At 45.5% G+C, this 15241-nt stretch overlaps 1 protein-coding gene across 1 annotated transcript in view; it reads right to left on the bottom strand.

The window, feature by feature from the left end:
* The window catches only part of LOC117893893, a 41265-nt gene extending 26404 nt beyond the window's left edge, over nt 1–14861 (bottom strand). Inside the window, exon 1 of the mRNA XM_034800670.1 lies at nt 14338–14861. Coding sequence (XP_034656561.1) covers nt 14338–14404 — 67 coding nt within the window. The 5' untranslated portion in view covers nt 14405–14861. The remainder of the gene's footprint in view (nt 1–14337) is intronic.
* Between the last annotated feature and the right edge of the window lie 380 nt (nt 14862–15241).

A 15241-nucleotide genomic window follows, 5' to 3' on the forward strand; every position in this document is an offset into this window, starting at 1 on the left:
CGGCAACGACTTCCGCTCTGAGGCACACAAAACACAAAAACACACACACACATGAATATGTAAGGAAAAGCCGCTTGGGGGATTACCCCGGAATACGTACCAGGGGTACGGGTTCTAGGTTTTTATTTTTGTTGATTTTTGCTTCCCACAAGTTTTATTTTATTTTTGTTCGTAGTTTTATTCCATATTTGTTTCCAACTTCTTCCTCGGAAAGTATATGGTTTTTATTTTTTATTTCAAAAACAATTCTCCAAAAAAGGTTCAACGCACGCTGTGTGGATGCAACGGATCGAGGAGCGGAATGCTTCTGCTTCTGCTGCTATTGGGGAGACCCGGATGCCGGCTATAGTCGAACCGCAAGCAACAGACGGCGAACACAGACTGAAAGCTGGAGCTGAAGCCTCGTGTTCGGCGCGCAAAAAACACTGATTTTTTGCAAACTGTTGAAAAATCGCACGGAAAATGTGTAGTGGAAACGCACACACGAGCGCGCCATACACGAAGACCACACGAAGCCACGAGGCAGTCAGCAGCTAGCAGAAACAAAAACAGCAACTAGCAGCAGCAGCAGCAAATGTGGAGCCAAAGCTAAACCCGAAGCCGCCAGTGCCGCCAGAGCCAGAGCCGAAGCTGAAGCTCCAAAACGATGCTCGTGGTATACACATGTTGCGGGCAGCATCATCCCAGCGGCAAATGTTGCTTGCATGCCACAAACGTGCGCATGAGAAAATGTTGCTAAACGTTAAGTAGTGTTGTTGTTTGTGCTGTGGATACCCTGTACTTGGGATCAGCAAGTTGATGGGAGGCCTGGAAAGTTTGAGAGTCTACAAAAAATCAGATACAATTTTTCATTTTGTAAAGAGAACAGCAACGAATTAAAGTTCTCTTAAGCTACCGCTTAAAGGGTATCCTTTTGTTCGAATTTCAATTATAGAATTCCTACATGTTGTTGTTGGTGTTGCCTGTTTGTTCGTTTAGGCGGGAAAAATATGTGTGTTGTGGTGGCCAGAACACAGAAGCCAGAAGAAGCGGCTTTTGTAAGCTGCAGCAACCCAGCCATGTAGCAGTGATTATTTTGTCAATTGCAGTGACACAAAGGCATGGCATCTATCTCTAATACCGGGGTCCCAGTCCCAGTCCCAGTACCGCCCCTCCTTCTACTCCTTCTTTGGCGATTATTTCGTTGTTGTCTTTTGTTCATACAAAGGATGAGAAGATTGAGAGGGGCTAAAGGGGAGAGGAGATCCTAAGTAGTTGTGGATTGTTTAGAGAGTGCTTTGAGAGGCATTCAATTGATTCCCATGAATGCCGCATCGAGTGGCAGCCACATCAAAGCGTGTTTCCACTCTTTGTAATGGATATCCCCACATTCACATACAAATAAACATCTACATCTGTACAAATCTCTATCTACATATATCGATGGTTCTGTATAATTTACTTAGCTGATTAGTGGAATAAGCCGATTATGCAAATGTTTTTGCTACGTTCAAAATCAGGGAAAATAAAACGAGAGAAATGTGTGGGAAATTCCAAAATGAAATCATTTTCATTTGCACAAATAAAATGCAGACAGGCAGAAACCAAAAGCAAATAAATATTTAATAAAAGTACACGCATATTTTGTGTACATATATTTTAAATCAATTAAAATATTTCGAACAAGACTCCACTTCCACTGCTTCCACTCTGCTCCTTAAAACGGCAGGCAAACGTCAGGCTTTTGTCCTACGCCACCCCCAACAGGAGTCCATGGAATTCATTTTGCGGTAACTCCGTGTTTAACCAGCTAAAAACTATTTTATTGTTACCACACTCGATGGCTGTTTTTCCCACACGTCGTACAGGCGTACAATAATTTCCATGTTCTTATTGTTAAATAATAAATGCGCCGGATAATTGCTGCAATTGAGTGCTAAAATAAATAAAACCAACTAAAACTCGTAGCAAGGTATATCAGGAAAGGACATGAAGAGTCTTGGCATGGTTTTGAAAACCAGTCTTTTAAATATGTAAATCTTTCAATCAATAAATAAGAATCCCAAACTGCCACAAGAAAATAATGTTCTATGATGTAAAGGTAAACAAAAATTAGTTGGGGTTAATTAAAGAAGATTTTAATGCCAGATATATTCCAAATGTTGAGTACCTAAATATTAATTTGCTGTTAAGTTCTTAAGCGTCACAGACCCAAAAACCTTATCTAATGGAACACTTTAATCAACTTTTAGCACCATTAAAGACCTCCGTTAAGTCCGCTTTGAGAGAGAAAATCAACAATTTACAAATTGAAGCGCAGGCCGCAAAACGGATCCAGCACAGCCCGCACCCACAGGCCCACAATTGGTTTCCATTTCCTCATCAAATTAAATGAAACGAAATCAAATGAAATGCAATAAAATGGAATACAATCGAGTCGCTCCGGAAGAGTCGCGACTGTGGCAAGCAGTTCTGCTCGGGCGAAAGCGAACAAAATTAACGGAAATCATTTCAACAGCTCCTGGCGCCAGCCCCAAAAACCCCACATTCAAAGGACTCCTCGTTCTGGCTTCCAGAGGATGCCATAGAAATGCTGGTAATTAAGCGCTCTTGAGCGGCTCACCGGCAAAAACAAAAAACAAAACCAAAAACAAAAAAGAAATGTTTTAAACACGTTGGGGAAAAACATGAAAAATGAAACGAAACACAAATTAAAATGGAATTTAAACGGGAATAAAGAAGCGACGAGGGCGTGGCAGGAGCAGAAGCAGGAGACGAAGCTGCTAGCAGCCAGGACCCGAAAGCAAACAAGTTCCATTCCAAGGAGCAAGGAGCAACAACTTAAAGCATTTCCGTCCAAGAACAGAACCCATGGTATGCGCCAAAAGTATGGTATGCAAACGTCAAGGAAAAGCCTCTCCAGTAGAGTAGCTGAAAGTCGACAAGGTCCCAAGACCACGCCCACAATACTGGAGCACTCTGGAGCAGCAGCAGCAGTAGAAGCAGCAGCAGCAGCAGCAGCAACAACAGCAAGTCCCAACAAATTTCTTTATAATATACAAAGGAAATGCCAAGCGGAGGCGACTCAAACGAGCAGACAAACACAAACACAAAATCCCCCAACCATTTCTGGAGAAGAGGGGTCCCATTTAGAGGGAATTTGCCGAGGAATACTCGTACGAGGAGTGCGTGGGAGGAGTGTGCGTGTATGTAGGTCCAAATGTGACACAAGCATGTGTATATAGTCAGCTGGTGCCGTGGCAACAACAAAGGAGGCAAGCCAGCAACAGCAAAAGGATTACCAAAGGGGCAGGCGAACGAACGGGGGGCAAGCGACTTACGTGCCTTAATAATACGCATACGACACGTTGTACGGGCTCTGAATCTGCCACTGACTCTGACTCTGGCCATACATCAAAAACCGGAGGAAACGTAGCCTGGAGTCATGTCAACAGGGAAGATGAGTGGAGGCAGGAATAGGAGTAGGACCAGAACCCAAGAAGCGACCTTGATTACGTTTTCAGCCTGACTGACTTCCTTCCAAGGCAAGAGCCAAGAAGAGGAGGTTTTGCTGGCTGCTGTGTGGCTGGAGACCACGTCCGTCCTTGGCAAACGCATAAAATGTATTTAACACACAATTTATGTCTGCGCGAGAGGCGCAGAGGCGCTCAAATTTAGAGCCCACAGGCAACCGGCGGAGCTTCAGGTTTATTTTATGCGAGTAACGCAACAGCAGCAGCAGCATCCAGTGCAGGCACAGGCACAGGCACAGGCGTTCTGTTCTTAGTCCTTCCTGCTTTCCTCCTTTTGTGTGCCGGAGCCATTTGTTCTACACATAAATTGGCCCGCGGGGCCATCAAGCAAAAATCATATGTTTTATACATGGCAAAAAGTTTGCCCACAGTCTGCCAGAGCAAAAAAAAAGTTTAATAGACTTGACTTTAATATTTCAGATTTTTCACCCTCTCTTACCCCTCTCTGCACTCACTGCGCTACGGATTGAACAAAAAGTTTTTATTTTGATTTTATGACTTTGGTTGTTGCGCAATGAGGACATGGCTTGAACCCTGAACCCTGAAAGGGGAAAAGTTTTATGTAGTAAACCATGGCTGCCACAACTGGGACTATTATGATGGAAAAATGATTGACTATGCAAATTTTTTGCCCAAAAAATGGAAGTACATTATTAGAATACAAATAATTCTAGAAGCTCCCAGGACGGCAGCTCTGGAAAACTATAAATGATGATCAAAAGAAATAAATGAAAGAAAGAGCCATCTATAGCTGATCCTCAGTGCCAGAAAATTCCTCAAAAATTTACCATTTCCACTCTAGTTACTCTTCAGAAATTTCAACTTCATAGAACTGAAATTTAATTGTTCCTTCCAAGTGAAGGCACACTCATACATTTAATAAAATATATACATTTTAAAAGACAGTCCCCAGCTCAGCCTCCGGAAGATGACAAGAAAACCTCTCAGACAATTGCCCAGCCGAAAGCTGCTCCTCCACATGTGACGTTTTACCCCCAAAATGGCATGACCAAATAAAAGGGAAAACTTTTAATTTTCCGCAAAATGTTTTGCGGAACCTTTTCTTAACAAGAACTTTTCATTTTTAATTAAATGGCAGACACATACGAGACCCTTCCCCTGCTCCCCGCAGTTTTCATTGCATTTCAGAGAGAGTTGTAGACGAAAAGAGAGTTCAAGAGTGAGCGTGGGAGAGTGAGCGGGTGTCCAGGAAACATGTCTGCGGCAAAAGAGCAGCGGGCAGCAAAAGACAGAGAAAGAGGCCCAGTCGTTCCAGTTCCACTTCCACTTCCATTTCCAGTCCCGCCCTCCCACAATAAAGCTCAATTAGTTAACGGCGAGCGCGCGCTGCTCAATCAAAGAGCGCACAGGGTTTCCGCTTAGCCCCTCAGCCCGCTGCCCCTGAGCCAGCCCACAAATCGTGCATTATTATTTGTTTGTTCGGGGGCTGCTTATCAGCTGGAGCCCTGAAGACTCAGATCTGAATTCCCAGTCCCTCACACTGGCACAGTGGACAACAGCAGCAACAATTGTGTCTATAAAAATGTTTCTCTGAATAAATCTTTCTCCTTCAATTGTTATCCCAAGTTCTGGCAATTTGCTACAAATTTTTACTGCCAAACTATTGCATTCGGCCCACTGTGCATAGTCGGACTCAGGCGTAGGGGCAATTGCAGTCACGCATCTCACGATTGCGCTATTATATTCTCACCTTATGATGACTGACTGCAAGGCAGCCCCAGCCCCAGCCCCAGCCCCAGACTCGACCCGAAACTGGGATTGGGTTTGAGTTTGGGTTTGGGTTGGATGGATGGATAGATGGAGGGTAACCCACGGGGAGTGGCACGGGGTAGTGCTGCTCGCGAGGCAATTGAAAAGCCGCAAACAATAATTGCAGTTACCTAAGCCAAAGCCCCCCGCCAAAACCGCAGCAATTTTTGTTGCTGTTTTGCCCCCTGGAACGGGAAAGGGAATGCGGAGTGCGGAATGCGGAATGCTCATCCTGTTCTTAGTGGCACAGAGAGAGGGGAGAGAGCGATGAACGCGAATTAGGCAAATTGTCTGCAATTTCTGTGGGCTCCCTTTCGCGTTTCAGGTTTTGTGTTTTTCGGCTCCCTCGAGAGATTACTGGCCATCGATTGTCTTTGTTTAAATGTTCGTGTTCGCGGGGAAACTGTGTTAAGATTTCTCTGTTGTTCTGGTTTTCATAATTCCTATTCCCTATCCACTTTCCCATCAGCCCCGTAGCGGGTTCACGAGTTCAGCGGGCCGCACTTGTGTGTCATCCTGCCTGGCTGCCTGCTTGCCTCACTCTTTCCTCCTCTCTGATCCGTTTCTATGCAGTTGCCCTGCAGCCATTTTTTTTTAGTTGTCGAGGACGACACCCACACCAGCCAGCCGCCGACCCTCCATCGACTGAAGCACCTTCATTAACATACCAACTGCAATGCGGGAGTTTGGGCAGAGGGAGGGACAGGGAGAGGTAGTAACATCCATGCTGGGGAGGATTGCCCGCTGCCTGTGGGTAAGGAATTTCCAGCTTCGTGGCTTGGAATTTGCTGTAATCCGATACAATTTAGCGGCTTAAAGCTTCTGCCTGCTTGACGCTCAAGTTTCTCGTCATCTTCTGCTTCTTCCTGTTGTTGTTTCTGTTATTGCTACCTCCCGCGTCAGCGCTAGAGAGAGAAAGAGAGAGATACCTATCCCCAGCAAGGCACGCGTTTCGCATTTTCTACTCTTTGGATTCCTCCTTTGCCTTTGTTTTGAGTTCCCCTGTCATACGGGCATCTCCCTTACTCCTTTACGTTACGGTTACTGTGAGTGTGTGTGTGTGTGGCTCCAGGGCTCTGCCGTGCTCTTTCAATGGTGGGGATTAGAAGCCACTCCAATGGTTTCTCTATAGCTCTATCCTTCTCCCCCATGCCGCTCTCACAGTTCACAGTTAACGCGAATATTTATCAGCAAAAACATCATACATTGAAAATAACTGCTTAATATGAATTTCTTTCAGTGTAAGCTGCACATTTACGTCCCATGAAGTATTCTACAACATTCGCTTTTCGTTCTTGCTTCCTTTCTCTCACTCTGCCACTCTCTTCCACCGAACCACTCAGAAATGCAACAAAACAAAAAACAAAACTTATCAAAAATGCAAGAAACTAACGTTAGCTTTGGGATGATCGACGATTTTGTTACCCTTTATGTCGAATGCAGCAAAAGGAACGGCTGTGTGGCTTTCATAGCTCTAGGCACTGGGGAGTTCACAAATTAATCTTTCTGTGGGGTGTTCGCAAACCAAAATACCCTCCGCTGAGAGGGTATTCCAAAAACGAAGATAGTGGAAAAGGAAGTAAGAGAGAAATAGAGCCATAGAGAATGCAGCGACGGTGGGGGGTAAGGTGCATACGAAATGCATGTAGGAAAAAATCTAAACAATTTCGCCAACAACTTTGCTGACGGCTCGAAAAAGGATTACATAACAGTGGAACGTGGAGCAGAATGAGGGGTAGAGAGGGGAGTAGCCCGGAATCGGGAAGACACCAGCTGCTGTTGCTGCCATATGGTAATTGTTTTTTTACATCACGTAGTAGCTGGAAGCCGAAATCCGCAACATTCGCTATGCAATTCCTGTTCCGAGCAATGTTTGTGCTGCATGCTGCATGCAGTGAAAGGGCAGACGCCCAGCACCGCAAACACACCCCACCCACAGGCGGCTGTAATTGCGTTCATACATAATTATGACGGTGAGCGGGTAAGGGAGAGGGAGAGGGAGAGGCACTCAAGGTAGACGAGTACATTGCGAGAGCCGAGAGTTATGCTACATTTAAACCAAAGTGACTTCGGTGCGGGAGAGATGTGGGCCGGGAAACAGTAGCAACTGGAATTAAAGCTGCCTACATTCGTGCGAAGCGGAATGAAAGATAAATGGCAACAGGGAGAAAGAGGCAGAGAGTGGGAGAGAGTGACAAAAGGTCGAGCGAAAGCAGCCGTCAGCGAAGTACCGTTTATTTTTCACTTTTCCCACTCGACGCGACCCTCTAAATGGCAACATTTTTACCACACCCTCTTGAACACACACACACGCAGTACACACTCACTCAGCTGCAGTGGGTTAAATAATACCGTATTATTTAATTCAATGTTGAAGTCGCGGCCTATGACTGTCTCTTTCTCACAGCAGCAGCAGCAGCAGCAGCAGCTGTAGAAATAAATATATGGTACCTTGCTTTTGAATCTGAAATTGACGTGGTTGCTGTTGTGGCTCCTGCAAATATTCATAAAATCAACTCATGCAGGCAATGCAAAAGAACAAGAGACGAGGGGCGGTAGCGGGAGAGAGAGCGAGTGGCAGTGGGAGTGTGGGTGGCAGAGAAAGGGGAATGGCCCAGCGTTGCACAGTGAAACGAAACTCAAATATTTGTTTGATTCGGTTTAGTTACAGAGCATGCAAGCACACAAATACGAGTATGCATGTAAATATGTATGTAAATAAAGTAAGGAATATCTATGGCAGACCGCCAAATGTAACGCTGAGATGCCGACTTCCGAACGCAGAGCTATCTTTCACTGTACAGTGTACACACATGTATGTACATATGTAGTATGTAAATATGGAGTGCCCAAAGTCTGTTTGCTTTGAAGCCCAGCATACATAGAAATATTGAATATTTATCTAATGTGCTTCAAACGGAGTCCCCAAACAGAAGCACAATCCAACCCGAGAGCAAGCAATGACATCGAATTCTAGAGCATGCCCAACAAAATGCCGGTCCCACATGTTTTGGGTAACATTACAATTTACGGTCGAAAGGACTACTTAATCATTACTGTAAGCAAACCTCAAAACAGAACACAAGTTAAATTTTCTAATTTAAAGAGTGTCAACCCGGAACTGCTTTTGGCATGACATTAAATCCCAGCTCGGCGCAAACACCTGCAACAAGGCATAGCCTCCTGTTCGTGCCTCTGCTGCTGCTGCTGCTGCTGCTGCTGCTGCTGCTCTTCCTGTCGCAGTAAAAAGTCAATTTACGGCCCATCCCCCAGAGGTTAGGCCCCGGCCAAACGACACTTAAATGAAGTACACACACGCATAGCAAGTTCCATCCTCATACAACACGTAAGTGTTTGGTGTGCATGGGCGGTAGGCACAAAATCAATATCACATCAATTTCCAGCATTTTTAAGGCTTCAACGCTCCACTCCACTACACTCCGGGGTGAACCTGTCATTTTTTCAATTAAATTATAAAAATTACCAGCAAAATCCCAGACAAAGCCAAGGGGAACTCCTCTCTTCCGCTCTCCCTGCATATTCGAAGGCGATGACGATGACTTTAGCACGTGCTGTCAACGAGGGGACGAACGGAAGGAAGGGCCGAACAAAACCAGACTGGAAAGGGGACGCACAGTCTCTCTTTTCTCTCCTGTGCCTTGTTACCTCCACCTTGGCTGCAATTAATTCTGGTAACATAATCTTCACTTACAACTTTATATGACACTAAATCAGTGCGAAGTGTGTGAGTGCTGGAGGGGGAGTGCCGCCGAGTGCCGAGTGCTTGTGCCCCAATTTGTCTGCATATTAGAGCAACATTGAGTGGGGCTCCCGTGTGTGTGTGTGCCTGTGTGTTTGTGGGGGCGTTGCCAAGCGGACGAATGGTTTTACAAGCCCCCCAATTATGTATCTGCGCGAGTGTCAGTGTGTGTGTGTTCCCCGAACGCACCGAAATTCAACGCTTTCTGAGCCCAAAATTTAATTAGTTCCATTTAAAGCGCAGCCCTAAAATAATCCCAGGAAAAGAGGGGAGGAATTCTTTCCGCATATTTGCACGCCAGCCGATAATTATCGCTTGAAATTCGGTCAGAGGTTGACCTCCTCCAAAACGCGAACGAGATCTCCTTTGGGTTTCATCTGCATGCCAGACCCTAAAACACCTGATATGCAGCCGTGCACCTACACGTACGACAAAGGCCACAAAAGAGAAACACAGAAAACACAGTGTGAGAATGGGATAGAGAAGAGAGGAGAGTCCGAGTGTGAGCTGGGGGAACTCTTGCGGAAAGATCTTTTGCACGCACATTGACCATTTCATTTTCACTCGAAGTCAGAGCCAAAGCCAGAGTCAGAGAGTCAGGGCCGAAACGAACGTGCCCAGCAGCAGCAGCAGCCCAGCGGGAGGGGAACAGCAGCGGTAGATAACCAGATGCGGGGATTGTTCCATGTGATTTACAGACGATTACGTGATTTCTTCAATGTGTAATGGATTCTTTGTTGGAGTCACTGAATCTTTATTACCTTAAAATTTCTTTGTTAAACGAATAAAAGAAAACGTTTACTTTTGTTGTGAGATCTTTTGGGTCTTTGGGATTTACACTTCTATTTTCATCAACTGGCTGGGTGTCCCCTAGGTAACCTGCAGTTAAGAGTCTATTAATTTCATATTCTTTGGATGAACAAATCAGAGAAGGTTAATCAGGAGGAGTTTGTTTATCTTAGTAATTCTTTCGTGTTCTACCTTTCTTTGTTTTATTTTTTCCATCTCAAGTTTTTGTTTGATTAAATTCAAGTTCTATCTTCACAGTTCTCTGGCAATTAGCAACAGCTATTATCAATTAGAAATGCAAGTCCCAATATCCCAATCGAATGCAAGTGAAATCCCAAGAATTAAAACGCCCGCTGCGAGAGGGAGTGTGGAGAGTGTGTGTGGTGGATGCCACGCATCCATACCGTACGCTTAACTTTTCGACATGTTTCACATGTGATGAAGATTAAGTAGAAAATAATTACAAGCTGGGGAGCCGTAGCAGGAGACGAACATGTATTTGTGTGTAGCGGTGTGTGCGATCGCGATCACTTTGTGATAAGCGCGGTGCGGCGGATCCGACGAATCGAGCGGATCGGCGAGCGTGTAATTACATAAACGGCGATGTCAGTGCGGTGACAGGACGGCGTCATCGGAACTGCCCAGCGACGACCGACAGTCGCTCACCCAAGTTCAAGTCTGAATCCGACTCGCACTTGGAGTTGGGGCTGCAGTCGAAGAGTCAGTCGATCATCAATCGTGCGAACTTTCCAAGGTCCGCCCACTTGCAGGACGCAGGGGGGGAAACACGTTATGCTGTGGATATCATTGCAGTCCACGTATAAAAGGCATAAAGCACCACCACCAGGTCGCCGCTTTACCTGTTCTCATGGCTGGCACATAAATTGCAAAAGAAACCAAAAAAAAAGGCCCAAATCAGCGTGTAAGATGCTGCCCTGTACGAAGCATGGAAGATCCACCACTGGCACACGGAGCCCCATAAATTTTAAAGCAATTTTCTCTTAGCCCCCAAATAATTTATGGGAAAATATTAACGCTGCCCCAAATACCCGGCGACCCAGAGATGGATCATAGGGCCCCAAGTTCTCCCCAAGATCTTGACCCAAAACTATCACAAATAGAGTAATTAAATAAAAGCTCCATCAGTTATCCAATAATCTACAAACGCCATCTCCAGCCATCTCCATAGGAACATCAGAGCTCTTGGAGAACTCTTTGCATTGGAATTTCGGTTTTAAGTTGAATTATTGCAAAGGGGTTTCCCCCTTCTATCAGGTCACGATTATCTGCATACGCAGCCGGCAATAATAATTTCAAAATTGGTGCACTTAAGCGAGAGGATTCGATCCATCTGCCTGGATACGGTAGAGGAGAGTGGGTTGGGGGGATAATCATAATTTGAAAGTTATTTTGTTCCTGTGTTGCGGTAAAATTATTGAGCAATATGCTGATCTGTAAAATCATAAATAAAAATATTTGTACTTCAGTTCGGGGGATCCACCTTCATCTTGCAGCATCAGCTTCAGCTTCAGCTCCAGCTCCAGCCTCGTCCTGCCTTCTTGTGCTCTCTCCCTCTCAGATAACTTTTATGTTATTAGGTGAGAGAGTTGGCTTTCGGGGCCAAAATCTTTGCTCGGGCCCTCGGTCCGGTCCCTCTGTCTGCCACGACCCTGGACCCTGGACATGCTGCGGTTATATTCCGCTTGGGGCTTAACGATTGATAAAGTCTTTTTATTTACAAGCTGATAATGATGGTGTAGGTGCAGGCTTTTGGCATTGCGACGGTTTTTCATGTAATTTATGAGCAATTTGCAGACGATTTTCGAGACGACCCCGAATCCCCCTCAGACAATGTGCGGGAATGTACAGAGGGAGAGAGCGCAGAAATCACAGCAAGTGGTGGAGTGTTTATGTGTTTGTGTGTGGTGGGTGAGGGAATGGGTTAAGTGAAAGATCTACAAATGGAATTTATGGGAATTAAGACAACAACAACATTTGCCATAAACAGAGCTAAATAGTATAACGCAACTCTAAAAACTCTAAAAACTGTTTACAATTTTCTGCTGAATAATCGAAAACTATTTTGTAACATTGATAACCATCTGGAAAAGGGTCAGAAGATGGTGTCTCTCTCGCTCTCCCACTCCCATAAACCCATTAAAGTGTCACAACAAAACGCTGAACTCATTTTTATACCCGGTACTCGAAGAGTAAATAGGGTATATTGTATTTGTGCACATAACGGTTGTATGTAACGCACAGAAGGAAACGTTTCCGACCCCATAAAGTATATATATTCTTGATCAGCATCAATAGCCGAGTCTCTGTCTGTCTGTCTGTCTGTCCGTCTGTCCGTCTGTCCGTCTGTCCGTCTGTCCGTCTGTCCGTCTGTCCGTCTGTCCGTCCTGATGAGCGCCTAGTACTCAGAGACTATAAGAGCTAGAGCCACCAAATTTTGCATCCAGACTTCTGTATGCTCACACTGTTACAAGTGTATTTCAAAATGAGCCACGCCCCTTCCGCCTCCGCAAAAGGGCGAAAACCTCCCAAATCTACAATTTTGAAGATAGCAGAAAACTAAAAACGCCATTCCGTAGGGAATTACCATATCTATCAGATCACCAAATTGGGATACGATTGGATCATTATTATAGCCACAATGAAGAAATTAATTTTCAGTGGCCAAACCCACCCCGTCCCGCAGCATTCACACTCTGCTTCGCGCTGTTTATGGCCTGGCCCCTGACACGTCACTGCCTCTGCCGCTGCCTCTGCCGCTGCCGCTGCCTCTGCCGCTGACTCTGCCGCGACTCTGCAGTGTGTGTCTATAGGGGAGGGTGGCGAGCTAAAGGAGCGTGTTGGCGTGAGTAGTGTTGTTGATGTAGATGACAGATGAAGAAAAAATGTAAAATTTGACAAATAACCGCTAAGTTGCAGATGTAGTACTGAGTGCCGGGTATAAAAGTTGTGACGCGTAAGAAGCGTCTCACACGTCCCTTCTCGTTTGATATCGCACTGTGCAGCAAACGAAAAGCCATAAAACAAGCTAGTTTATAGGGAATGGGGGATAGGGGAGGATAGTGGAGGATAGCGGATAGTGGAAAAACAGAAGACCCTGGCCACGAACTAATAACACGAATGCCTAAATGGACTCAATAGCCAAAAGTGTCAACGCCGGAACGCAACAGGAGTGAAAAGAGGGGGAGGAGAGACGACCTATGTCTAAGCCGATTATGGGCCACGACTTTTGGAAACGGAACGCACATAAAAATGTCTCTGTGGCTGGCAGGCAGGCAGACGACTCGGAGAGATCTCCCAGAATCGTGTTAAGCGTGCTCTTGGACCCGAGGAGTTGGGGGTTCTTCTACTTGTTTACTTGTTGGTGGTGTCGATGTCTAACCACTGCTGTGACTGTGGCTGCGGCTGCGGCTGTTGGTGCTGGCTGTGTCCCTCGGCTGATGATTGTCATTAACATCAAATTACCACAAGTCAAAGTCATGTTCACCAAAATAAAAACCCAAGAACGCGGGCTTGCCAGACGCACGGAGACAGGGGAGAGTCGGCGGCAGAGTCTCAACCATCATCGGCTCAGACACATAGTCGGCGGCACTTAGGTGCAAAGTTATGGAGCAGAAATGAAATGGGAGAAGCGCAGGCGCAACCACATCTGAAAAAGTAAAGGGAATCTGCTGATGGAATGGCGCTGGCACTTGGCCGCTACACCTCGTTGGCCATTGGGACAAATCTGTTGTGACACCTGAGCACTGAAATCAGTATGCAATCTTTAGGAGAATATTCCTTTATTGATAGCGTTTTGGAGCTTTCCATAGCAACTCTTTTCCTATCTTGCCCCACGAATAGTAAGATATTATCTTCTGGCCGTCTCTGCGATATGCATAATTATGTTAAGCACATTAAATCCATTCATAAATCTTTTTGGCAAGCATCATTCACTAAAGAGATCGAGCAGAGATGTGCGTCAGGTCTGTGAGAATTCGTATAATGAGCAGATAGAAGATATTATTCATTCCAGTGAATGGAATAGATAGGGTTGGGTCTTGCTCTCGCTCTCATTTATATTTGTCTGGCTTGGAGGAGACTTGAGGCTTCAGGCCTAGGGTTTGTGTTATTTTGTAGGTGATAAAATGTGTCTTGGTTATTTATTATGCGGCGACATGGGCTGCGATCAAGGGGCATGGATATTGGGCACTGGGTCTGCCTGGGGAGGTCGAGACGGGAATCACAAAATCTCAAAATCAAATCAATAAAAACCAGTCAAAAACAACAACAAACCAGCAACCGAAACAGAAATAATTTTTAAGATGCAAATTATGCAAATGAGATGAGATTTCGTGTGGCCCAAGCCGAGAAATATTCGAAACCAAAACCAATATCCACCTGACCAACCAAAAATCAATTTTTCTTTCTTTCCAAATTATTTTGGATGGGCGCCATGTGGGCGGGAGGCGTTCCCTTACACATTCATATATTTTTATAAAAACTTACTGCGCCGAGAGTCGTCTGTGAGTGTTGCAGCATTGGGGGTACGACGAAGGCGTTTCCAAAACAACATTTCGCTGATTGAATTTGTTGTCCGATTGATAAGATCGTTGATTAGTTTCGTTAGGTGAACACGTTTAGGGTTATGCGGGTGTTTTTTTGTTTATTGCGAAATGCTGTTAACATTTGACAGAGCTCGAATTAATTATGGAAAGCAAATCGAATCGCGCGGATCGGCACTGATTAACATAAACTTCGAATCACTCAATGTTACACCGGCACGGCACTAGACACATTCTTGAGTCATTCACTGAGCACACGCCACCTTCGAATAATCACACCCTGGGAATGGGACAGAATGGAGCGGGCGACAAGTCGTCCAAGCACAAGCACGCGCCGGGTTCAAATGCAACTGTAACTGCAGTCTGCAGTCGACGAGGGCAGAGCCGAGACCGAGAGCGAGACCAAGACCAAGACCGAGCTTCAGCGACCGAAAGTGGTGCGCGACACAAATTATGACTGCGCTCACTCACACACACAAACACAGCAACACATGAGCAGTGGCAGCGACAGAGCGGCCGGCGTTTCAAGAAAGTTATGCTCAATGTGGAGCGATTAGCTCAGGTGTTTCTCCTTTTTTCCCTACGTCTTCTGCTTCTTCTTCTTTAGCAGCAGCGTTTTCGATTTGTTTTTGTCAAAGTCAAAGTGTCATGTGTCATCTGGTGGGACAGTGGACTCAATTGTGGGACCCGTCCCCGCCGCCGCAAGTTTCCGCAAGAGCTTCCGTTAAGCGGTTTTCACGCCCAAAGACCTGAAGCCAGAGCCACAGCCAAAACACTTCTGCCCCGCACGACGGTTAATTAACGAATAAAAAGTCGGTTTTTGTTACGAAAAAAAAGTATAAATATGA

The sequence above is a fragment of the Drosophila subobscura genome, chromosome J (genome assembly GCF_008121235.1).
Source record: "Drosophila subobscura isolate 14011-0131.10 chromosome J, UCBerk_Dsub_1.0, whole genome shotgun sequence".
Lineage (NCBI taxonomy): Eukaryota > Metazoa > Arthropoda > Insecta > Diptera > Drosophilidae > Drosophila > Drosophila subobscura.